Source organism: Silurus meridionalis, chromosome 23, assembly GCF_014805685.1.
Source record: "Silurus meridionalis isolate SWU-2019-XX chromosome 23, ASM1480568v1, whole genome shotgun sequence".
NCBI lineage: Eukaryota > Metazoa > Chordata > Actinopteri > Siluriformes > Siluridae > Silurus > Silurus meridionalis.
In genome coordinates this window covers 16,574,600-16,602,234 of record NC_060906.1, presented here as the reverse complement: position 1 = coordinate 16,602,234, position 27,635 = coordinate 16,574,600, and the positions used below count along the sequence as shown (strand labels likewise).

General features: G+C 40.1%; 1 protein-coding gene across 1 annotated transcript in view; it reads right to left on the bottom strand.

Annotated features, from left to right (window-relative positions):
* Nucleotides 1-27,635, bottom strand: part of nhsl1b (NHS-like 1b) — a 97,317-nt gene that overhangs the window by 6,597 nt on the left and 63,085 nt on the right. Inside the window, 5 exon segments of the mRNA XM_046836880.1 lie at nucleotides 3-1,623; nucleotides 2,975-3,111; nucleotides 4,398-4,584; nucleotides 5,947-6,071; nucleotides 8,414-8,566. Coding sequence (XP_046692836.1) covers nucleotides 3-1,623; nucleotides 2,975-3,111; nucleotides 4,398-4,584; nucleotides 5,947-6,071; nucleotides 8,414-8,566 — 2,223 coding nt within the window.

Here is a 27,635-nt window from a genome sequence, read left to right as displayed (position 1 = left end):
TGCAGGGGGAAGGGATGTCTGCATATCATTATGGACATCCTGTCCAATTGTCATGCTAGCTGACTGTGCTCCATTAGACACTGAGTTAGTATGTGCTGGTGACTGTGCCTGATCACTATGCAGACGAGGGTAATCCATGTAATAGCCCCAGGACTCTGCGTAGTCAGAACGCAGGCTGCTTGTGTCACTGTGTGACGGTGTGACATGACAGATGGAGTAAACATTAGCCACTCCTGCACCTGAGACACTGCTACTGCCTGCACTTAAGCTACTCTGGCTCCTAGGCCGCAACATCCAGGGGTCTTCATAGTCACTGCAAGGGCTTTGAGATGGTGAGTTCAAAGAACCTTTCCCTTTCAACCCATTCTGAAGGGATTGCTGAAGTGTAGCAATCAGTGACTCGTTAAGAACCGATCCATTGGTAGTGTTAACAACATTATTTTTTTTAGGTTTACGCTGTAGTGAGTCTGTACGTGCTGGTGGTAGAGGTGGCTTCTTAGACTTGCGGAGGGAAATAGAACGGGATAGTGACTGATCACTGTATATGCTGCTACGGTCACCTGGCTGGCCTATGCACTCATACATGCTATGCCGTGCTGCCCTGCCTGCGAAGTTTTGTCCTTTTGGTCTTAGACCCGAGTCCAAATGCATGGAGGTGTAATAACCATCATTGTCCATGGAGTATAGTGAACTAGAGTCTGTACCTTTAGAGGAGCGCTCCAGGCTGTTGTAGAGATGATTGATAGGAGTGGAGCAGCTGGAGGTGAGTGGTCTTCTAGGCAACACATTCTCAGGGGTGTCATAAATCCACTGCTGATCTGCTGTTCCTGCAGCAATTGTACTGTGGCTGTTCAAGCTGCTATCTGACTGACCAGCTTCCTGCATGTCTGTGTCTCCTGTCTCAGCACTGGTGGCCACACTGGTTAAGCTTTCACCATTGACACTTGAGGATATCCTGAGAGGTCTTGCATGCAGTTGTTGCCCTGTGCTAGATGTAGATTGAAGGGCAATCACCTCAGCCGAACATGACAATGTTGCATTGGGGATGAGTGATGTTGAATATGCCGCACGAGGAGAAACCACACTGGCATTTCCCCAGTCTCCATATGATCCCCTCACATCCTGGGATTTTGGTCGGGTTAATGTGCTAGTCTTAGGGGCATTCCTCATGTGAACAGCAGACTCATCGACTTGGAGCTTTCCAATCTGCCGAAGTGCTTGAACAGCACCATCCTCTGTCCTATATAAAGTACTAGTGTTCAGTAGCTCTGCGTTCAAAGAAACCCGAGCACCCCGTGGCAAGCTGTGGAAGCGCTGGGGATCGCCACTAAATCGAGGAGCCATCACATGCACAGGAGATCCAGAGGAATGATCGTTTAGAACATTGGATATATTGTTTGCGGATGTTGACATGCCAGACATCTGAGCAGCAATTCCTTGGCCTCTCTGAGCTCGGATTCTCCTCACAGATGGTTGAACAATTTTTACATCCTCTGTCTGGCAGCCAGAATCCCTCACTTCAGAGCGCCTGAGAGTAGAACTCATACTGCCTGAACGTTCTAGTGTTGAAAACGGTCCAGGAATAAACATAGATTGTGGTCGGAGCTCCCCCTCGTCCTTTACCTGCAATAGAGCAAAAACAGGAATGAGAGACATTGATGAGCAGCACTTACAGCTGCTCCCTTCCCCTTTTCCTCCACTTTGCCCTTTCCTGACATCTGCTGTCAATCATACTGAAGCCTGTCTATTAACAGCTCTAATTAATTTGATTTGCTGCACCCATATCTGACATGTTAATAAAAGCTTTAATCACAACTGACAGCCCAGAGGCAGATTACTGTAATGTTGCCTAGTCCTGAAAGTGCATGAGTGTATATTCATCTGTCTCCGATCAGAACCAGGAAAATGACCCCTAAATACGTGGCACAGTAACTCAAATAGCAGAATGCAAAATACAAAAATATTTTTTCAAACATTGTACTTAACGGTAACTCCACCTATTACTTGAACATAATGGTTAATATAACTTTATCTGCAGAACATAAATAAACATCGAAATGGGAATTTAACCAGATTCACTGTAAATTAAGAACCAGGATCAGGACATTGCTATACCCATTTCATTCTGCCCAAAGGTTAGAAAAGCTAAAACTGATACCCTTCGCTGAGTACATGAGAAAATAACAAAGAGGTTTGGTAGTGTGGAAAGAAGTGGTATTTAATGCAGTAAATGTTGCATGTTCATAAATCTTTACAAGTCTACGTGTACCCGTCTTGTTAAAATACTAGGTAAGTGCCTAGAAGCCTTTCTTCTTTGCTTCATGTTTCATGCCTAAAGGTTACTGGCTGAACATCTCTTCCTATTTATTAGATAAATGAGGTGATCTGACAGACAAATTCTAAAAGGAGATTTAGGGTTAGCTGAGTATCCAGTGCACTACATTACACAAAGCGGTATGGCGTCAGCACTTCTGTGGTCAAGTATTTGATGTCGAAGGATACACATTCAGAGTACAAGATTTGGTGCAAGCATGACTCAGGGAACAGAATGTAAACATATGAAATCAGGTGCTGAATGCAGAAACAGACATCAATAATTGAACATTCCACATTTCAAGTAAAGTCATATTCTAATGAAGAATGCAGACTGTTTAAAGCAGAAGGATAAAAGCAAAACAAAACAAAAAAAGGCAAAGCACTAGAAGCTGCTTGCATGTTGCATGAATGACATGTAAGAAGCACTACAGGGAGCTTGGACTAGGAAAAGGAAGTGGATGCTCAAATCAGACTCTGATTTGATTGTTTTGAAACAGAACAAAAATTATAAAAAAAAGAACCAAAAATGGATTGCGCATGGGCAAAGATTATGAAGGACTAGCAAAAGGCACTGACAATGGCATCACACTACACTACGAAGTCTAGATGATGGCAGGCGAGGCAGGAGCAGCAACAGTGGAAGCTGGCAGAGCCATACCATACCTAGTTCCTGCTGAAAGTTGTCAGGCACACCTGATATAGTTTTTCTCCGTTTGACCTTCTTGGGCCGACGGGCCAGAGTGTCTGTGTTTATTAGGGAGCGACGGACGCTGGCCTGACGGTCAAAAGTCTCCCCTGGAGACCAGGTTATGAGAGGGCAGGTGTGGAGAGCAGACAGGCAGTTAGTGTCGAGCATGCATTTTTCATGCAGAGTATATGAAATATATGCGATAAATAAACACAACTCAAAAAAACTTAAAGAACCTAAGCATCCACTGTCACATGTAAAATGTGATAAGGAACTAAGGTACAAGACATGAAGCATTTCCGGGAATGGAATGAAATTATATCATGAACCACATTTCTTCTCTAAAAAGAAAAAAAAAAGAAAGAAAAACAATTGCAAGAATTTAATTACAATATTATCTGTTGTTCATTTTCCACCTCTCTTAATAGAATTACTCAGAATTATGTGCACAATAATATAAAGACCATAAAACAATAAAAGGTATTTTCAAATAAGTTAATTATGGACTTTATAGGGATGCAAAGCATTTCAATAAAATCTACCTGAAACTTTTTAAAATCTAATTTAAATGATTACCATTAATGTCAAAAGTTCCGATAAAACAAGCCTTTCATAAAGAATTCTTCCATCACAGGAAATCTCAGCAATCCATAAGTAGGTAAAAGATACAGAGCTAGAGATCTGCTTTCTTGTTTCTGATAATGGTTTCTGATTTCGTGAGTAATGGACTTAATTATATGGGTCTTCATCAACATGTAATTTGCATTATTTGCAAATGTATCTGTGCAATTACTGTATCTGCATTTGTTCTACTGTTCTTTAGAAGATGTGGCATCATCTGCCACTTTCCACAGATCTGTTTTAGCTCCGATGTCTTTTAAATGTTTTTCGTCCCGCAGTTAAGTGACCTTTTGATTTAATGACTGAAGAAATTCATAGGCAGAGATTTGTTCATCTCATCATCATTAAAGTGCTGTACTGCTGATCGCAGCATTTTCTTGGAGTCAGAGCAGCATTTTTTTTGACACCCAGCAACAACTGTGTGTGTGTGTGTGTGTGTGTGTGTGTATGAATATGATGTGCACATGGCTGGATTAATGTTTGGCTGTTGACCTCATTCTGAAGATCAGAAAGAAGATGAGAGCTCAGATAACGAGATAAACTGCATGAAAAAAAGCATTGTGGTAAACAGGAAGATGGGAAGACATTTATATGTATGTTGGTTGGGGGGGCAACAAAAAAGAAATGTGAATATTAATTTAACCACAAACTTACTGTGATCTGATCCTGTACCACACCTCACTGTTTAATGTGATATCAATTGATTACAGCCGAGGCCACAACTGTAATTACTGACACACCTATTCAGTAGATACAAGACTGCAGTTCTTACCTGTGACATTGATGGGGATGATGTCAGTCAGAATGGCCTGAGCTTGTTGTCTCATCTTTTCCTCAGGAGTCGGTAAGGGTGCGAAGCCGGACTCCTGACCGTCCATCGCAGCCCCCTCGGCTTTTAGTGCAGCGTGTGCCCTCATTGCACTGGAGCTCTTGTCCTCTTCTGCAGAAGAGGCATTCGACTGCAAGAAAAGTAAAAGGAAGAGGTAAGACTCAGTTAAAAGGTTTTAGACCAGATGAGGTGCAACTGAATTTCTAATGGAGATAAAGGATATAATAGAAATGGAGAGAATGAGCACTAGATGACTCCTGAATGACATTTTCCTCCTTTAACCAGGGCCAAGCACTCAGCTTCAGCCAGAGGCACTTTATGGTTCTCCTGACCTTTTGAAGGTCTATGAGTACACAGAGCCGTTTCATGGCCAATTTAACATGTGAACACAGAAAAGTCTGTGAAAACAGACACACACATAAATAGAGAAAACACTGGAAAAGTGAGAGACTGACTCTGTTTCAGCATTGTGGATGCTAAAAAAGAGCAGAACTATCAGCTGTGGATTTGTCACAACTCCAAACCTCCACTATAATATAAATCACTGAGAAGCTCTGCTCACAAATCACTGGCAAAATCAGTGATAATAAGTGACAGTGAGAATAAATTTTAAATGTAGTTCAGTTGGAGTTTTGCCCACATCCTTCAGTGTTGTAGACATTATGCATTATATTGTATTTATATAGATTATTATCCCCCCCAAAATGCCATCCAGCCGCTCACTATAAAGGGATAGATAGATAGAGAGAGAGAGAGAGAGAGAGAGAGAGAGAGAGAGAGAGAGAGAGAGAGAAAAGAAAGAGAATAAGACAGAATAAGAGAACCAGAAATCCACAGTAAGGCTGAGTGCAATTAATGCGTATGAATGAGTGCCACGGTGGCATAAGAAACAGGACCACGGTCAGGGGTTACATGGGAAAAGGAAATTGAGGAAGTTGAAGCCCAATACAATCATTTTGGAAGAAGTGCATCAAAGTGTATACACCGAATCTGAAATACTTAGGCTTAGCAAAACACAATAATAATCTAATAATGTTTCTAAAAGATGTCATTAATATAAAAATGAAAGCTGGCTACCCATCTGTATCCTCCCAATTCATTTTGCATCTACATGATCTCATTAAGGGCTCAGTAAATAAGAGTAATGCAATTTCTCTGCTCTCTGAGACTAACAGGTGTGGTGTGTCTCCAGAGGACCAGTGCTCACAAAACAGCAACACATGGCTGACTACACTAATAAAGCACAATGAGAGAGACAGAATAAGACAGTATGGAGAGTTTATGAAGCTGAGATTAGTCCACTTTAGAATGAACCACAGATATTTCACTCTGTCTACTGCACCATCATATGCAGTCACCTTAGATCTTTATATTCAAGTCAGTGAAGTAGCAATATGTGTACACGAAAATGATCATATGCCACAATGAAGATTACATACACTGTAAATACACACACTGTAAATATACAGCCTTGCATGAGCCAATGTATCACCTTATTATCAACATCATCCTCGTCCTCCACTTGGCTGCTACGAGAGTAGGCTGAGGCCGAGAAGATGGGGCCCTGGGAGTAGTACTGTGAACTGCGGAAGCCATCTTTCCTCAGCTTATCACAATCTGCAAAAGAGCCACACAACTGCCTGTTTAGAACAAAGTGATCTGGGTTAAATTATTAGTGCGTAGTAAACCTTCTAAGGAAACTTTGTCATTTCTAGAGATGAGTGAGGTCTGTAAAAGTGTTCATTGAGCTCCCTCTAGTGGTCAGAACAGAACATCACTTATCTAAAAGTTCACAAAAAAGGATAAACAGAAAATATATGGAGGGTTGGGGAGGGGAGGAGGTGGAGGGGGTAGGCGACACACAAAAAATTTTAAATACATGTGAAGAACGTCTCCCGTCTACCCCTGTAAGCCGGTCTGTGTGGGTGTGTGTGAATCAAGCACTAGAGTGTGGCCCTGCTTCATGCTGCTTGCTACAGATGGCAACCAAACGTCCCTTTGGGATACAGACAGATCTTGTTGAACACCCTCCCTTAGCCATGCAGATAAGTGTGTCTACACAAAATAACATGTTCAACACCTTCACAAGGCACAACTCTTTTCTATAATCAGCTTGCTGCTTCTGTATTTGTGAGCCATTCAGCTGCCTGGTACTGTCAATGCTTCACAAGTCAGTGAGGCAATGAAAACAATGCTATTATTTTTCTACAAAAGCAGACAGGGGACGTCTCCCCGGACATGCTGATGCAGAGAGACTGTATTTAGTCACCTGAACATCATAAATTAAGTGGCAAACTCTTGAAATAACATAGCATGATCACATCTAGTCCATTTCAAGCAAGATTGTGTGCTTGAGTCAGTGATTTGTATTATTCGTATTTTATGGCAATCAAATAAATAATATTAAAATAATATTTATTGTACTGATTGAGTTCAAATCATGCTTGTTAAGTACAGAATAATATCTTTATACTATTCTTCTTACAACACAGCAATTTGCCAACAATCACTTTTTTTATACATACACACACACAGACTATTAGCAAGACTTGCATGTGTTAACATGTTTAGTAGCCAAAATGCACAATTTATTAGGTGTCGCTGATGATAACAGGCTGTTAATATTAGCAGTCATCATCTCTCTGTTCTACTAAATCTACTGTATTGTTTGACAGTAAGTTCCACAGTAACAATGAGCTAGCATAACTGCTAATCGGAGTAAAGAGAAAATGACGAGTGACCATGAAAACACCTGTGACTGAGTGGTATGTCAGTTTCAGACGAAGCCACACCATTCCTCTCCAAGCGGCATGTGCAAAACTTTCAGATGCTTCGTGGTTTCTTTGTGTGTCTTAACTGGCAGGTAAAATTCAACCAAATATACTGAAACTCAGCAGGCCTTCGATTTACAACTAAACTTGTAAACTGTCCTGCTCAGTGTTTGTTCCTGCCTCATGATACATGACTCACACCGTTAAAATCCCCCTTTAACAAAAACCTGCCTTCAGCTCTAAACGAACAAGAGAAACAAAATCTAACAAAGAGCCACAAGAAATGTGTAGAAAGCAGCACAAAGAGTGTTTCTTTTATATGTGTGTGTTCATAATATTAAAAGAGGGCTAAAGCAGGGGGAGAAGCAACATGAGAAGGTAAAAGAGAATAGGGGTAATATACACAACCAGGTAATCTGATACATGAAACCCCCCTATTCATGAGACCCTTTGTCTTCCCCTGAAAACACACACACACACACACACACACACACACACACACACACACAGAGATAGCCAACTTTTTCCTTTTCATCCTCCTACAGTAGGATTGAGCTCTTTTTCTTTACTCAGTGAGATGTGTGTGTGTGTGTGTGTGTGTTAGTAATTTAGATGTCTCATCATACCACTTCCTTCTCCAAACTCTGTGTCACTGCAAGTTTATGTAAACACTTGCTACTGTATAATGAAACAGGCAGCACACTGAGCAGCTGTCCTGCTCCACACTCGGCTCACATTACCTCTACTGACTCAGGATCGGATCCAGCTTACTCATCCCTTTAATCATGGGGATCACCTGACCTGACGTCAGACCTCCTACACACCAAAACACAAGTGTGTAAGTGCACGGTTGACTCGCGGCTATCCAGTGGATTTTGTGCGTGTCCACATGCTGTACCACAACACTCTGATGCTCCTCATGCTGAATAATACATTTCGTGAAGCAACACAGCAAATTGTACACAAAAGGCTTTTTGGGGAAGACCTACTATAAATGTGCAGCAAGTCAACTTAATATTCAGATCACGTTTACACCACGGGGCAATTTAGATATTTGTTCAAGGTGGGATGAAACTAGAAAACCTAAAAGAACCCCACATAGATTGCAAAAGAGCAGGGGAACTTCCACACAGACAATTCATTTCAGGAATCAATTCAGCCAAAGAAGTTTTGGTGTTACTATCTCACCTCTGAGTGCTGTTTTGAGGTTGACTTTAGCTTGTCGGTGCAGTTCTTCCACACAGGCTGGTCTGGATGCAGGCAGGAACACATTCTCTTGCTGGTGCCACGGTGCCGTGTAGTGAACTGTCCACTTACTCTCCTCGTCCAGATTTGACACAGCTGCAATCAAAACACAATGTATTGATGAGAAAGCAAAACCTTGGAGATTTTATCTTTGAGAAGAAAAATGTCCTTAAAAAGAATAATGGGAAAAGGTTTGAGGTCACCCAAAATATTTTCGATATACAGTAATAATTTGCATTATCATTAACAATAATAATAGATAATACAAGCACCTACATGTGTACAGATCTACAAATCACACTGTATTACACTATTACACCCCTGCATTAACACGTCTTTAAATGGCCTGGGTGTGGACTAGTCTGTCTCACGACAAGCCGAACACCGAAACACAGCCGGCAGTAATAAAGTCTAGAAACGGTACGACCAAATGCTGCTCTTATTGTCCATATGTGAACTCGGGATAACTTACAGCTACAGCATTTCCACTCTTTGCTGTAAAACCCACTTTCTCTTTTGGCTTCATGCAACACCACGCCTTTTGAGCAGAAGATCCCTGAACAACTTGTCCTGCGGTGTTTTAATCACAGAGAAGTGTGTTAAAGCTGCAAATGGGCTGTTAAGAGCAGCTGGGGGGCGAATGTTTCAGGGAAGAACCCTGCCGTGTACACACACACAAACTCAAGCCTAAAGACCGATTGCAGTAGAAACATGAGGTTCTGGACAAGTGTGAGAGGAAGAAGGAGTTCAGTAAACAGTAGGAGGTGTGTGTGGGGGTCACAGGTGTCAACCAGTCGTTAAGAAGCCGAAGAGTCATTGGTTAAGGGAGCTGCTGGACTGCTGAATTGTATGCAGTTGGTAATTGAGCTCATTTACAGTACACAGGAACGATACAGTAAAACAGGCGCTTTTGTGAGCAACCACTAAACATTGATCAGTGGCTACTGCAAACTGCGTACGGGTTCAGGGACCTTTCATGAAGGTGTGGTAAAACAAAACACCTTCAAATGATTGTGTGTCAGAAACAAAGGGAATAAAACAGCAGTCAGGAAGCAGCCTATATACTACTAACTATTACTATGTAATGTAAATTAGTTTCACACTATTTGTACTAGTCAGTTTTGTTTAATGTTCCGCCAATTATGGTACAATCATAATGTACTTACTGACCCACTTGTAGACTTTTTAAAAACTTGTATTTACATACATTATTTTTCTACAAAAGGGTTGATCAATTCTACAATATACACATAAAATGATCTGGGATATAAAATAAAGAGAGCAATGCGATAATAATGAGAATATTTTTGATAAATCATACATTTGATATACTTTCACAACATACGATAAACACCCAAATAGTTTGCGCTGTGGCTACAATGCAGCAGGAACCTACGATCATTATTTTTTGTTTGAATTCATAGATTTATGTGAAAATACTGGCAATGTAAAAAATAGCAGCAAGTACCACAGAGAGACAGTATTTTGAATTATATGCTGAATTTGAGTTAAAATAGTGAGAAAATAGTGAGAAGCATATACACTATATGGCCAACATTACTGACTTTTCCAGGAAATAGTGGTTCTTCCACAAACTGTTACCTGGCACACAATTGTATAAAATGTATTTGAATGAAGTAGCATTTTCCCTTCCCTTGAACTAGAAGACCCAAAGAAGACCCTGTTTCAGCATTACAATACCCCTGTGCGCAATACCAGCTCCATGTACATATGATTTACATGGGTTGGAGTGAAGATCTTTAGTGGCCTGCTTCAGACCTTTGACCTCAACCTTACTGAACACCTTTGATGAATGTGAACGCTGACTGCACCCCAGGCTCTCTCATCCTACATCAGTACCTGACTTTACTAACACCACTGTGGCTAAATGAGCACAAATCTCAACAAGCACAATATAAAACCTAGTGGAACATCTTTAGAAAAGTGGAGGATATTATAACAGCAAATTGGGGATATAAAGGGAATGTGAATGTCAAAACAGCACATATAGAGTTTATGGTCAGGTGTCCGCAAACTTTTGTCCATATAGTGCATTAAGAACACCACATAACACACACACACACACACACACACACACACACACACACACACACACACACACACACACACACACACAAGAAAGTAGAAAGCAGTTTGTGGTATTTAAAATTACTGATATCTTTAAAATGATTTATGTGCACATTTAAAACTCCAATCCTGGGCTTCCTGTGATCCCACAGTGTGTGTGTGAGTGTGTGTGTTGAGTGGTCAGCTAAATGTGTGAACAGCTAAGCATGATAATTATCAACAGCAGCTGGTTTTGTCATCATAGTGCTGCACACACACACACACTCATACAAAGAGAGCTTTTCGAAAACACTCAACAAACCCACACAGATTCTATTAAGTGCACTCAACATGAAGCACACATACATACACACAACCTGTTGAAAGAGCATCATGGTCTTTGATATGCCCAAAAATAAATATCAAAGCATCAGCCACAACACAGTCAGGACAGGGTGAGCAACATGTATGTGCATGTGTGTGTGTGTGTGTGTGTGTGGGTGTGTGTGTGTGAGAGAGAGTTTGTTGAGATCAAAGCTTCTAGACTAACAGGTATACAAGACTATAAAGACATAGAGCTCATTAACACAATGCTGCTTTTATTTGATGATTAAAAAAAAAAAGTTTTATTTAGGTTTCTGAGCATTGAGGTTAGTTTATGTACAGAGTCGAACGCACAAGTCGGCACAAAGTCCTCGCAAAAATACAAAAATCCACAAATGTGAGCTGAGTGCAGGAGCTGAAAGGAGAGCTGGCCGTCACAGCAGCACACAAAACCCGCATTGTCCTAAACATCAATCTCCACATCAGTCTGAGCTCAGAGCTCCCAAAGTCCATTCAGCAGCCTGATAATCCTACAGCGCTCAAGCACACACACCCAAACACGAACACGTACACACACACACACACACACGCTTTTGTGCTCAGCAATCTATTGAATCCACCAGTCATGTAATTGGAAATTATTGACAAAAACAAAATCAGATCAATAGTATAATTTAAAATCTAGGGTTGCTTTGCCCTCGTGTAAGCCGTATGCTTCCGAGATACAAATTTCGCTCACACATATATACGCATGCCAGTGTAGAGAAACTGCAATCACAATACATGATGTTCTGCTGAGGCTTAAAAAACACCTTATTCCAAATTACATTATCGAAACCACAGCAGAAAGTACAAAGAAAGTGTAAAAATCCATCCCATCAGCTACCAGAACTTGAACAGTGAACCCCAGCAGAGGTCAGAAGTGTCGCAAAAGCAAAAGGTGAAAGCAGAGATCATTTCAGAACTGTGTTTTGTGAGTTCCTTTTAGTTTTGTATTGCAGCCATGTTGGTTTGTTATGTATGTCTAAAACACAGCACTTTTGTGAACTACAGATGCTAGTGACAGTTAGTCAACCCCATGGTTGAGTAAAGACACACACACACACACTCACACACACACACACACATGCAGATAATATCCTCAAGGGACCACAAGTAAGTACAAGAGCTCTAATAATAACGAGCATCTTACCCTTCTTTTTGAAGTATTTAATTAAAGACTTGAGCGAAGTCCCGATGAATACCATTATTCCAGTGTGTGTGTGTGTGTGTGTGTGTGTGTGTGTGTGTGTGTGTGATTGCCACTTCTCCCTAGTTAGCAAGAGATCCGGAGAAGTGAAGCTGCCTCATCCCCTTCGAACTCTGAGTCTACTACTCTCCATCACATCACAGTCCACAGGCACATCCACAGCCCCTCCTACCAACACACACACACACACACACACACACACACACACACACACACACACACACACACACACAGCCCAACCTTGGGAAACACTTCCACCTCCCTTCCATACACACCCTGGGGGCTCAGGGTGCAGTTCTTTTCATCTGTGCTTTGGTAACCAGGGAACTCTCTCTACTGATGTGCTTGTGTGTGTGTGTGTGTGTGTGTGTGTGTGTGTTACGATTAATTCTTCTAATGCACCTTCAGAGATTCCTCCCTTTTATCTACAGTTGTAAAGCCAATAAAATATTCAGAAGTTCATCAGCAGCCATGCATGCGTGTCCTCAAAAGGAGAAATGTGAATTTGAAAGCTGTCCGATATTTGGGGTTAAAATAATTAATTGTTTACTTGATGCTATTTATTGCATACTTAAAAATATCAATATGCTAACTAATTTGTAAAAATGTCTATATGCTAATCAAAGGAAAAATTAATAAATGAATAAATAAATACATGCAATAGCAAAGTAAGTGTGAGATCACATGTAATCAATATATAAAGAAAAGAAAGTCTGAAAAGTAAGAAAACCTTCAGTTCATTATGATTTACTTTTTTCTGTTTTTTTATTTCCATTCTTCACGGACACAGAGTATGAAAGATTGCAATCGGTTCTTTCTCTTTCTGTAAGTAGAATATAACGGATGCTTAATATTTAGATGGGTATAAGTTTAAATTCAATAAAATAAAACCTGAACACTATATATATATATATATATATATATATATATATATATATATATATATATATATATATATATATATATATATATATATATATATATATATATATGTGTGTGTGTGTGTGTGTGTGTGTGTGTGTGTGTGTGTGTGTGTGTGTGTGTGTGTGTGTGTGTTTGTGTGTTTATATTTAGCTGGTCTTGCTTTATTAAAGTATGAGTATAAGAAAGGCCAGAAGGATTCCTCTGGGTTCCTGAGGTCAGAATTAGATGTTGATGAAGCACAGCATTGATTAGTTGAATAAGTAATAATGTTAATAGAAGGTCCTCACAATGATACTCAGACAAATGTGTGTTTTGGCACATGTAGGCTTTACTCTATGACAGACGGTGAGGTTCTCCTACTAATAAGCCAGCTTGCTTCAGTGGCACGTGGCCATTGAATCTATACCTTTAATCTATATATTATATTTTGTCTATCAAACACAAATGTCCATCTCTCTCTCTCACTCTCTCCACACACACACACACACACACACACACACACACACTCTTCTTAAACACCCCCTGAATAATGCAGACATTCACGGTGCCCCTGTTTCTTTTGATTGCGAAGGAGCAGGCTGGTGGGGGTTGGGGCTGAGAGGGTATGTGCAGGAGGATGTGAATGGCAGGAGGGGCTGATCGGAGCCTCAATCTGGATGTGAATGGAGCTGCAAATGATGGTTGAATTAGAGCCAACAAAAAGGACACCCTTCCCCCAACACATCACATCACCCGCACCCACACATCCCCTGTCTGCCTCGCTGGCTTTGGCCTCTGTAGACAGAAGGCTTCTTTACTTTTCTGGCATTTACCAAGTGCAATTGAAGTAATGTGGAGGAAAGTGTGTCAGTGGGTGAGAGAGTCTGCATACGCTTCCTTTCATCTTAACGCCAGACTTGGACAGAGACGCTTTTAACTCTGAACATGTCCACGCTCGACTCACTTGTGATCTTTCCGTTGTTACTAAAACTTACATCCAAAAGCCCTGATTCCTTTGATTAATGTAGAAACACATTTTAAATATTAATTGCTTAAACAACCAAACATCAGTTTTGTGAACATTGATGAACAAATCCATTACCTATAATAAATAATACTATTCTACTGGACGTGTTTCAACTGAAATGCGAATGGATTGATTTGAATCTCCCTGATCATGAATTGTAAATGTTGTTGTTGTTTTTTTTTTCTTTACTGTTTTCTGGCACGTGTATGCCATTCATTCACTCTGTAATTAACACGCTATTGTTCTTTGCTCATGCCATCATGGCCTCAAAGTGTAGTATTAGACGTGATTACTGTGTATTTATGTTTAAGCCCGCCTCTGTCTGTCTGACTCTGTGTGTGTGTGTGTGTGTGTGTGTGTGTGTGTGTGTGTGTGTGTGTGTGTCTACAGGAGCAGACTGTTTCTGACAAAAATTAGACATTGATTGAAAGGTTCATAAAGTCATTAATTGTTCTGAAAACATTTATACATAAGCAATAGGCAAGTCTTGTACACAGGTACTGTAATGTAATACCAAAAAGTCATTCAGACTCAGACTAGTTCCTTAACCCTTTTCACACTATATATCTAGCACTTTTTTTTCTAACATATGATTCACTCAAACACACACACCTCTCTGTACAACATGAACAAAAGTTTGTGGACACCTGACCATAAGACTCTGTGTGCTTTTTAAACATATATATTCTTTCCCTTGTTGTTCTTTCCCTTGTTCCCTTTTCCCTCAAAAATATATACATTTAATATGTACTGATTCGATCTCTTTCTTTTTATTTCCTGGTCATTAGCACTGCTGTGTTCAGGCAGCAGTGACAAAGACAGAAGTTTGTGCATGTGTGAAAACATTAGAGCATGTGCTGGCATACAGAGACGAATTTAAGGACAGGTGCTTGTGTTATTTCACTGTAAAACCAACAGGAAAGAGAATGTTGACTAAAAACATATGGCACATAAAAACAAATGGTGCTAATACATTTAGCAGTGTTGCAATGGACTTTCTGGTTTTCAAATTTCAGATCTGGCTCAGATACGGATTATAGCTGGTAAAGGACAGAGATTAAATTCCATTTGCTCTGCATGTTTTTTCTCGTTGCTACAATTTGGTCTCCTGCCAAATCCCACCCAGCAGCCAGCTCACGCCGCTACCAAACAGCTACCAATCAACAAGGGTAAGAGCTAATGTGTGCTCCTGCTGAGACACGCTGGGCTAACTGATTGCATCTTTTTAGCTGCTGCAGTAAAACACCCTTGGGTCTGCCGTCTTCTGCATACTTGAGATGTGAATCAGTAGATATCCTTGCTGTTGCTAATAGGGTAGAAAGAGAGAGAGAGTATGCAATCAATCGAACGTGTGATCACCTAATGACAGAGCCAACATTCTTTTATCATTCTCTGCATATTACTTAAGAAAAATATAAATGGAGACCTGAACATTTGAGCTCGCAATCTCATGCAAAAATGTTTGTGATGAACAAAAGATATTTTGAGTGCACTTGTTAGCGTCATCTTATGATAAATCGCCTGTTGTATTCCTTAACCGTATGTCGCGTTGGACAAAAAAATTGTATGAAAGCAATGAATAAATGTAAATGTCTCAAACAATTAAAATAATACAGTATAATACACCAACATCAAATACAGATTAATTTAACGGTTTGACTTGAAATGAAGTGTTTGGGTGTATTTCAGAACTCAGTCACACCTTGTAAATATTAAACAACTGGAAGATAATACTGGTAGTCAAAGTTCAATCTCAGGGTTAAAAATATATGTTTCCTATACTTTCACAGTTTTTTTCTTCTGAATAATATATATTCATTACAAAAAAATTTCAAATAAAAGATAAAGAATTAGCAATAAACATAATTCAGACGCATAACTCCATATCCATTTTATTCACATTACTCTGAGGGAAATATCTTGCTGTACAGCGTGAGGACTGTTGAGGTACCGAGTGTGTTCATGTCTTTAAAAAAAGTCCTAATGACTTGTCCATAGGGCTGCTTTCCCACGCAGCTTTGACACAGGTTCACATGACTCTCACAAATGACAGCTAAAGCAACACCCAGCCACCTCCACCATATGCGATGCACTTGCTTTATAGGATACTAAAACTCTGTATGGCACCGAACTCCTCCTTCTTGTATCTCTTTTCTTTCATTTTTCTGACCGTTTCTTGAAGCTCGAAGTGTCGTTCCATGTTCACAACGGCCTCCTTCTTTTGTAAAACTGAAAGAATCGCAGCACCAGAAAAAGAAAGAGAGAGACAGAAAGAGCAGAAAATGCAAGTAAAAGAAAGTAGAAAGATTAAAAACGGCATTTATTCTGCACGTATTCCACTGCATTTATTCTATTTATTCTTTATTGTTTGGCGCTGACGCAATCTGAGCAGAGAAGTGAGAGTGAATGTGGCTGAAAGTACCTGTCAATGTGTACATGGGAAAGTGAATGTAAACTCGCTGAGAAAAAGCTTTGGGTGCATTTAACTTGTATTTTAAGAATCTCGTCCTGCGAGTTTGTTCAGCATCTGCTGCATTGTGTGTATGGGAATGACAATAGCTCTGGGCCGAATAAAAGGCCTGGGCCTCCTGCGAAGGCATTCATCGCTATTCTGTGATGAGTGAGATTCTTTAGAGCATGAGCATGGCTTAAAGACTTGACCGTAAAACACACCGAGGAGTATGAATTTACACACACCGGTAAAAACACACCAGGTGCGGCGGAAACAAGTACAGCGAGGGAAAAAAACGAGCTATCCGACATGTATGGCACAATAAGGAGGAAGGTGTGGTGTTGAGAGAGACAGGAAAGAAACAAAGTCACTTTGAAGTGAAATCTCTGAAAGTGCCACACCTATGAGTAAAAACAAAGAGAAGGAAAGGTATTTAGGGACGAAATGGAAAAGAGGACAAAAGAACAGAGAAGGAGCACCTGCGCTCTGAAATTCTTATAGCCTTCGTTTTTAAAATGCGAATAGGACTGTGCATGCGCATGCACGCACGCACACACACACACACACACACACACACACACACACACACACACACACACACACACACACAAGCTCAGTAAGGTCAGAGTGTACCCAGTCACACATCCGAAAGTCATGCTGGTTCTTGTGGATGTGTGTTCAGATATAATCAGTGTCCTTTTGTTAAGAGGAATTTTGTTTAACATCAACAATCAGCTAGAAAATAACAGCATTGGCTCTCATTAGTCACAAAACTAATGACCATGTAATGAGCAAAATGCATCCTTTTCTACAAACGACCTGTTCACTGTGTCTCTGTCATTAGATTCATGGTGTGGAGTAACTAAAGAGATTAAATCCTCACTTTTGTTTCTTCAGTGTTGGGCAGAGTTTAGGGCCACTGAGTTCTGTTGACTCCATTGTGTGTGTGAGGAGTTTATCACCTACTCCTTTTGTTCCACAGAAACACACTGACTTCCTTTTTCTTACTACTTTATGGTTAATTTTAAACATTAATTTGTGTACAACCATTAAGCATATTTAAAATTGCATATAATTACCTCATACAAAAAATTATTTTGCAAAGTGTAACATAAAAGGGGGAGGGGGTTATAAATTACCATATACATCCAGGGTAAGAACATGTGTCGTATTCAATTCCATTCAAAATAACCCAGTATTCACATAAACTTATATATACATATATTACTACATTATTTTCATAGATTTATCTATACAACATCAAAATCAGATCTTTCTGATACATATTCAACCCATTTCTTCCTTTTTCTTCCTTCTTTAAATGAACAAAAAAAGTAACCTTTTCCATCATATAAAGCTCTATGGTCTAGATAACTATCTATAGATCCATCCATCCATCCATCCATCCATCCATCCATCCATCCATCCATAACTATCCAGTTATCCAAAGTTGGTTTTCTTGACATTTTTTCTTGTTTAAGACAGGAGACAGAACCAGCCTCTATACATCCCTACAAGCCTCTACAGCAAGAGATACTGTGTGCATTGTGACAGAGCATTGTCGCCATTGTGCACATCTCCTCTCCTAGAATCCACAAATGATCACTTAATCATCCCCAGAGGGACATTGGGATCGTTGTTAACTTAAATGTGATAATTAGTGTGAAAAATCTACCAATCAGAAACATGCACATCGATAAAGATCCTTTTTAAAAAATACATTTACAGACTATTACTTATCTACAGCTATAAAAGTAACAAATAAATCTGAGTTTATTGTATAGCTGAGAGACAGATATGAAAGACAGGGGGAGCACTGAGGGACTACACTGCATCACATGAGATGAGAGGCCGGTGAATTAGACTAAGTGCCTCGCTCAAGGACATACGACTAGTTATCCAACTGGGACCTGAACTCTTGACAGCAACGACATGTTCTTGTGTGTGTGTGCTTGTGTGTGCTGTGTGTGTGTGTGTGTGTACTTCCTGTTTCTTCAAGACAACTGCTAATGATATATCCAATCAGCAGTCACCCTGTCTGTGTCTGATGTAGAATCAGTGATATGACTGACTCGGAGATAATAACGTGACTGTACGATTAACCCATAATGTAACCAATCAATCAGACTTTTATATCTCTTCCACTGAATGAAACCCGGACAGATACGAAATCCAAACCAACGTCTACCTCTCTGCCCTACTCAATCCTGGATTGGAGTTTAAAAGGGGATTAGGGCAGGCGCTAATAAAGAACATTAGCACACTAACCCTTATCTGGAGTGTGATAAGGCAATGACATTATATGGGAAAAATTTGGCAGGACGGGGAAACCTTCTCACTTATCGATCTCAATATGACTATTTTCTTTACTACAGAAAAATAGTGGTGGAAGGTTTCATCTAATAGTGTATAGTATAGCTATCTTCAACTTTTGGGCCGAAGCATGAGGTAAAAAATACCATTTGTAATTCAATCAGTGTGGTAAGTGTGAATGCTTCTTCTAGCTATACAGGTTTTTATTTTTTTTATATGACATGACTGTAGCATTTAGCACATGCAATCATAAATGCAACACCATCTTTTTTTTGTTTGTTTGTTTTAAACCAAGTCCTTACTCCACCTGTTTCTTGTCCTTAACTTCGCAACTGTTTTCTTCTAGACCACTAGCTTGTGTGCTATTCTCTGATTAATAAATACAATAGTACCATAATATTTTTTAGACAAGGTTACAATACCATGAAACTTTAACATGTTTAGTGGTCATATGGTCAACAGAGAGGATTGGGTTACAGCCATGAGCCAACACTAACTACATTAACATGAACAGTTAACGTTTACCAGCCTACTAAAGGTGTTTCGAGACCTGCTCTGTCAAAAATTCTGATTAGAAGAGGGACGTAATCCTCTTAGAAATAGGGTTAAACAGATCAATAATTTGACTTTCAATTCATTAAGCATTTTAATTTGATTCCTTGGAGCAAAACCATGTTCCAGAAAATAACAACCAAAAAAAAAAAAAAAAAAAAGGACTACTTCTATTAAACAGGACCAAAAAAAATAATCATGAGAGACTGAAAATTTCCCTTCTGGCAGATTGCACCAGAGTCACGGCTGCTGTGGAAACACCATGACACCAGGATATCCCATGAGGAAGGGATCATCAACAAACACACACACACACACACACACACACACACACACACACACACACACAGAGCTGAGCGTATGTGATATTCATGACAGTGCACAGGATAGAATGATCTTGGTGTCTCTAGAGTGCTCATTGGTGCGTATAAGCTCCACACACATGTACACAGGTATAGCTTTAATGGTAAAGATCTGCAGGGGAGATGCTATGCCAACACTACAAACCAAACTTAATGGCATATTAAAGACTTTTAATGGTTTAGAAAACCTCATTTACAATGTAAACTGACCAGTGTTTTGATTTATGTTCATTTTATGCTATTTCTACAGCAGCTTTATTCAAACCTACAATTTCACCAGAGTCTCTTTCATCATCAAGTGTTCAGGGTAAATCACTGAGAGAATTTGGGGCTTGAGTTTTACTCGAATCGCTCCTTTAAAAGAAATACCTTGGAAAAACTGTATGATAAAAGCTCTTACTCTCTTTACTGCCTCTTTAGCCCACATACTGAGGCATTTCAGACTGGATGTATTACATAGAAATAAACATACAGCAACAGAAACAAAGCAAAAGCGCGATCCAGATCTGATAACTTTCATCTGTTTCCTAATAGCTCCCAGAGGAGTGTCACAAATTCACTGTTCAAATAAAGCAATTAAAAGCCTCCATTGTTGCCAGTTCCTGTATTATGCATTAAATACAAAGTGCAATTGTGTGCAGGTGATAAGTACACAAAGAGCTCGTGGTGCTGCAGGTAATAAATCGCTGGCCTAACAACAAGCATTGTAAATGATTTTCATCCATATTTTTATATACAATTTTGTAAAAGCGGCCTGAATCCTGGAGACTTGTATACACTTACATAAACCTTGTATATTCCAGTGTATATTTACACACAATACAATAGAACAACGTGATGAATGAAATAATTGTAGAGGTCCGATTCGTTTTTTCCTTAAACCTCTATTATATTCCAGAAATATTGCTTCATCTTGTCAAAACACACCACAATCTGTTCCCAATGCTGCCAGAGAAATAACACAAAATCTATAGTGTACAAGCACATTTTAATGAATCTATATTCAGTGCATTAGGGATCCAAGCATAATAAAATTAGACATTTAGCTGTGTATAGAGAGAAATACAATTTCTAGTGAAAATGTGGTTCTAATGTACAGAGAGCAGTTAACTCTCAGATCTCAGTGATGCAGGATTAACCACAGGAGGTTGAGTCTAGCACCATCTAGTGACTAACCGACAGTATTGTACAGTATCTTGTGTCTGTACTTTACTGAGGTATTTCCATTTGGGGCGACTTTTACTTTAACTTCACGACATTTCAAAGTCAAATAGCTTACTTTTAACTCAACTACATTTTGAGAAATCAGTCGTTCCTTGTTATTTATGAGTGGATCAAAAACTGGTCAAACACGTAGCAAGCCACCAATCAGGGTCGAGCGCGTGCTCTGTTTTGAGCTTGTTTTGATTGGCGCTTGGTGGTATCTACTCATCACCAACATACAGTTCAGCATCAGTTCAACAGCAAGCAGATCATTTAGAGAGAAATAAATGATAGGGGGAAAAATCATGACTCGAACTTGCTACAACACCCATGGCCCTCGTCCTTTGATTCCCTGGCTAATGTCTTTTAGTTTAGTATTTATCTGATAAATGGTTTTGGCGAAATATATACATATTTTTTTCCACCCAGGTCATCATATGCTAAAAAGGAAGTTATTTAGATGATTACAATAAACAGAAAGAGGTTTAAAACATATTAACAAAATGATGAATCGCTGAGTGTGGACAGAAGCTTGCACATTGCTAATACTAACGATATACAACATCTATAAAAACAACTTGCATGTGATCCACGTCTAGTCTAGTTGGGCTGTGAGGGTATCATATGCAAAATCACAGAAATACAGCTGTGACTTATATAGACAACCAGCTGTTCTAATGGTATCGCTCTTGTAACCAGTCGAAATGGTAAACATGTGACAAGTCTCCCAAGCTACTTAGCAAAAGCAGAGATCACACTTTCCATAATGAGTCACCTCTCTTTCACAATGCAATTTAGATCCGGCCCATAATAATCCACTCAAAGCTTCTTTATGCTCCAGAGACTCCACCTTGCACAGGTCAATTAAGCCTCTCTGACCTCTAATGGTATTTGGGAGAAAGCTTGGAAATTCTGATTAATTTTACAAATTCTACATGTCAGAGCCACCTGAAACCTGATTTCTGTCATTATTAAAGCCATAAAAGTAAATCCTAGGCCTCCGCCTGAGTTAAATACTGACAACTGCTTCAGAGTTTATCAGCAACAGACATCTGAGACTTTTTGCAGTTTTACACACGGAAAGGAATGAGCTTTTCATCATATACTTGTCGCCAGTAGAGGGCAGAAAAGACTAAAAACCAACAAACAAATCTTATCTCACTGATAAAGAACAAAAGAGGGAGGGGAACCTGCCTATAGTAACCAGATTAGAAGTGTGATAAGATGAGTAAAGAATGAATCACCATCTACTTCTACTGCCACAAACAAGTGCATGTCTGAAAATCTTTTTTTCTGCACTAGTTGTAAAGTGGGTCCCATCTGTCCCAGAGATCTGAACGCAGCTGCTCTGTGTACTGGATAGCCCTTCAAAATGAAATGACTTTAAATCCTAAGTTCCACAGAGAGACTCATCTGCCAAACACAACTCGATTACAGAAGCTGTGATGGAAGACGAGCTCCAGTCAGAGCTGTAACTAAATTAACTAGGTCAGATAGACTTGATTAGAGTCACTCTAACCATGATGAAGTGGGAGTAGGTGACAGAGTTAGCGCTGGGTAGAGATTAAAAACGAACATACGTACTAACTAAGTTACGCTTTTTCCCGACCACACAGCCGAATCAAAATCCAACGACGGAATTACCAGATCACGAGACGCTACAGAATGTCTCAATGCAAGCAGTGATTTTAAATGATCAGAAAGAAGCTCAGATGTACTAATGCTCGATGGGTCAATAAGGATCAATAAGATGAAAATGTATTGATCATACTCGCCTGCTAAAATCCAAATACGCTGGAAGTGCTCATAGGATCGTATACATTCTGGTATACAGACTGCTACTATACAGCATTTATTCTAGTCTTGTAAACATTAATTTTATGGTGCCATGTTCAGTCCGCATGATCACTCCAGCAGTGTAAAATTATACTTAAGGATATGGACAGGGGTTTATAACTAACATTTAACAATTATACATAAAAGCATGTAACTGGACGATTTACGTAGCGTCTGCTATCAAACCTATGGTGGTTCATGATTAGAAAATGAGAATTGCTGACTTGCACGTTTATCACCTCTGGTACAGTTTCTTCCTCTTAGTATTTACATAGAAATACTTTTTCAGATCTACCAGTGTACGTCGTCTTCACAGAAATGTCTACCGATTGATGGACGCCTACTATGATACATCTCACAAGGACACAGGAACATACTGCTGAGAAACAGAGAGAAGAGAGGGAAAAAAACAGCAGAAGACAGTGTCGAGATTATGGAAATCCACCTGTTCTTGGTGAAAGAGGTAAAATTTCAAGCTTGCTTTGTCTTTTGTTTTCACCCAGTATCCAGTAGGGTATATGGAGCTGGCTGAGAGGCTGCAGAAGGCACCATGAAACAATACACTTTTGTCATGGTGCTTAACCAAAATTGCAAGAGTTAGTCAAGCAAAGCAAAAGACCAGGAATTTCTTTTCACTCCTTCTCGGCAAGGGGTCAGAACTCCCCCATCGTTTCTCTTGCACTTTAAGCCAGCTATCAACAATAGGAAAGGCGAATGATTTCTGAAGTGCACCTCACCCTCCTCCACGCCCTGCCCTGGATCCTCCCTGTGCCACACGGGGCAACATGAAGAGATCAGTGCTGTGGTTTCACTTCTCCTGCTTAAGCTCACTATCACTTGAATAGCAAAGACTTCCCAAAAACAAAACAAATTCTTAAACAAGAGGAAGTGATCGACTGATGGGCTGAATCAAGGAAAGCAGCACTGCAGGTTGCTGTCCTTCCCCACCTCTGAAAGACAAATATGGGTCAGAATCAGAAGGCTAGTCATGCAACAAAGGTTCTTAGTCTGGAGTCTTTAGTTTGAAGACTTTAGTTTGGTGTCTTTAGAAATACTTAATGTCTCAAATCACCATTTCACCTTATACTTTAGTGTTAAACTGCTGATCACTACTATTGACCAGACTTACAAATACGAACAAAGCCAACCTTCATTTTGTTCTGGTCCCAACCCCCAGTTTGTTTCTTAAAGAGAAAATATGGACAAATATGCTGCACTGATGTTGAACACATTCAATGTACACATTTTTCTCACTCTAGTGAAACGATGTTCAAGAGTAAATAATAATAATAATAATAATAATAATAATAATAATAATACTAATACTAATAAAACAATATTGAGTATTAATAGCGGTTGTTTGTGTAGGCACATATGCTCAATAGTAGTTTAAGGCTCTTGATACTGCATTTTTCAAGCTGTTTTCCTGTTCTGTCCATCCCCAGAGAGATACTGCAGGAAGACAAGTCACCATTGGTCAGAATGCTTAATAAAAGCTGACAAAAATCAATAAAAACACCTGCTCTGTGTCTGAAACTGTCAAGCTCGCACAAATAGGCCGAGACGAATGCTGACAAACAATGTGGAAATGGGACAAGTGTTCATGAGAACAAGCTCGCTGTCAGTAATAAAGGCACTGGAATGCTGGTGCATTCAGAACACACTTCAGTGAGGAGCTGAGCAGCATCACTGCACTGTCACAGTGTATTAGCTCAGCGCGAGACAGACACACAGAGCCGCCCTGTCCGCACATCCACCCGGAAAAAAACAGGATTAACATACTGACTACCTACAGCACCTCAGTCAGCACTTTGTACCAGAGGTTAAGCTATTACCATGTTCGCCGAACTGAAAATCTTCAGCTTGGAGGACGTTTCCTGGCCAAACAACGAGCTGCGTTCTTCTAGCTTGTTTCACAGGGGTTCCACAACATTAAATGTGATAAATCAAATAATATCTGATAATAAATCAAATGTAGAATCTTTAATAACTGCAAATTTCTTGGCAAGCAACGTGTGTGTTTTCTCTTGTGCACGTGATTAGAACTTAATGCTACACATCCGTGTGCTTCAATGATCGCATACATAGTGGACTAGCATTGTGTCTCAAATCTCATACGAGTTTTAGTAGCCTCATATTGGCCCTAATGACCTCATCAAAAGTTCTGTTTTGTGTATAAAAATAAAGTGCTTTTAAATATAAAGTAAAAATTTTCAATTTAAGATCCATCCCATGACAAACACAATCATGGAATCATGATTTTATGTTTAACTAGGAAAGTAGACAGACAGGGATGTTAGGGCTCAAACATGCTATCTGGTGGACGCAGCTTTTAATCCTCCTGATGTACAAGACTAAAGAGTGACTGTACGAACAATGCAACTCAGCTTGGCGCTGCTTAACCCAAAATCGTGTTTTCATTCAAATTAGACAGACATGCACATTTCTCATTAAAAAAAGGAATGTAAGCATGTTTACATTAGCTACAGGAAAACCTTGTAGGTCATTTTACAAACCCTTTTCATAAGCTTCATATGAACAAACATATATCTACTCTCACCGGAAATATTCTTCCCAGCCAGACTCGCATCGACATTTGTGTACTTCACATTAAGTGGGAAATGAAACAGTAAATCATGAATGGCCAGTGTCCAGTCCCTATGTGTGCTCATTCAAAGATCAATAAACCACCTCTGACTGAAGAGCTAGTGAATGAATCTCTCCTTATGGAGAAGAGGATGGGACAAGGCCTCGGAGGGGTTAAACAGGAGGGTCTCCAGAACCATTGGAAAGGTTAAAGGCCAGCAAATCTGATAGGCTCAATCTGTGCATGGGTGGAAGGGACAAAAGAATTCACACAGATGTTAGTCCTAATGAAAATGAGTAATGTTAGGAATATCATCTTTAGGAGCTTTAGTTCTATTCAGAAGGCTTGAGTTCTATTTATTTGTTTCCTTATTTGTTCCATATTAGATTCATTTCATGATGAATGCTGCAATACGGAGTTATCACTTTGCACTGCATGTATGAATCATCACGATGAAGACAGTATACAGGCCGCATGTGTGATGCCAGATCAGGTGCAAAAGCTGGATGACGAATAGGACAGCACGAAGATATCTTAACTATTGACCTTTTTGGTTAATATTCTACTCCAATGTTCCAGAAAAAAAAAAATGAAAAGAATACTTCACAGCATTTGACAAGCACTTACAGTAAAAGCAGGATCTGGATCTCCTCTCTCGGCAGGACTGAGTGCGTCTGAGTGAATACTCCTGCTCTCCTCTGCCCTCCGCTCTCAGAATAGGTTTACTGCTCCACAGTGACGTGTGTCTCTGGTGGACTCTGGAGGTCAGCATTCGGTGTTGGAAGCTGCACTCAGCTCGGAGGCTACAAGTGCTGCCCACCTTCGAAGCCTGGTACTGAGGCAGGGGCTGAGCATTGCCCATCTTCTGGCTGGGTGGCTTGGCGTGACTGTCCTCATAGCAGGCCTTAGAAGATCAGGCAGGCACTGGACATTTGTTAGAGTGCAGCAGGTTCCTAAGGCCTAAAGGGTGGTCCTAATACTCAGCCCCTCCTCCCTCTTTCCCACCCTCCTCACCGCTGTCCCCAACTACCCCCTACTCACTCCAGGCTCCAGGAGCTGGCTAAACAGCCCACCAGGGACCCTTCTTCAGGATCCTGCTTACTGCAGCCTCCAAAAGATGAGCCCTCCTCCTCCTCCACTCTCTTCTCACTTGAATGGAATTGATTTTGCTAAACAAAAGAGGCCAGTGCACGGAGTGTCGGGTTACATGCAAAACCAGCATCTCCAAAACAAACAGCAGCTACTCCAAACCACGCACAACTTTACAAGTACAGCGTTCTGGAAATAGTGGACGAGCTGTGTGCAAGGCTAGACAAAAATAATTACAGCTCAGGATTCCACGTGCAATGTGAAACTATGGACATGCACTCTACTTCTGCGTCCATGTTTCTTATGTTGGACATTGATCCAAGCTGAACATCAGTCTCTCTGTCCCAGTGCATGCTGGTCATCCTTTCTGGTCCTGTCCAGGGCTAATCTCTTAACCCAGATTAACTGCCCTTGCCCCTGTTTATGCATACACACACACACACACACACACACACACACACACACACACACACACAGATGTCATGAAGATTCAGGTGATTAAACTCAAACACAAGGGTAAGGAAAAACGCACATAATTACACACACACACACACACACACACACACACACACACACACACACACACACACAAATAAAATCTGAATCTCCTACTCAAATCTCTGAGTGTATAAAGACTAAAGTAACAGCTGTACCAAAAGAGAACATTTCAGACGCTTCATTGAACATGAGCACATTATCACCTGGACTAATCTAATACAATCTGATTACAGTGTTACATGGGGCTGCCCTGCTGATATACACGTCTGCGTCGACCTGAACACATACGCATCCAGACCAAGCCGCACCTTCTGAGCATGGGATATATTTTTCACAAACAGAACCCAAGTATAAAACCTCTGACATGACCTGAAAAAGACAGCAATAAAACCAACTGCTCCCTCTGCTGGTCAGTCGTATCACACACCAGCTTTCATCCAAAAACGTATTATAGTATATGTATAATGAATATATTGCAAGGTTTGTCTTGAGCTCATCATTCGGAAGTGGATGAACGCATCATTACGTCAACATGGCCACTCACGCTATATACATGACATTTTTCTTCACTGCTTTGAATGGTATAATTTGCTGTGGACCAATCAAGACAATGCTGTTTTGAAAAAAGTAAAAACAGCACAACCTTGTTTACTATTATCTGCTAGCTTGTTTCAAACAAATTACTTTTTTTCATTGAGAGCTT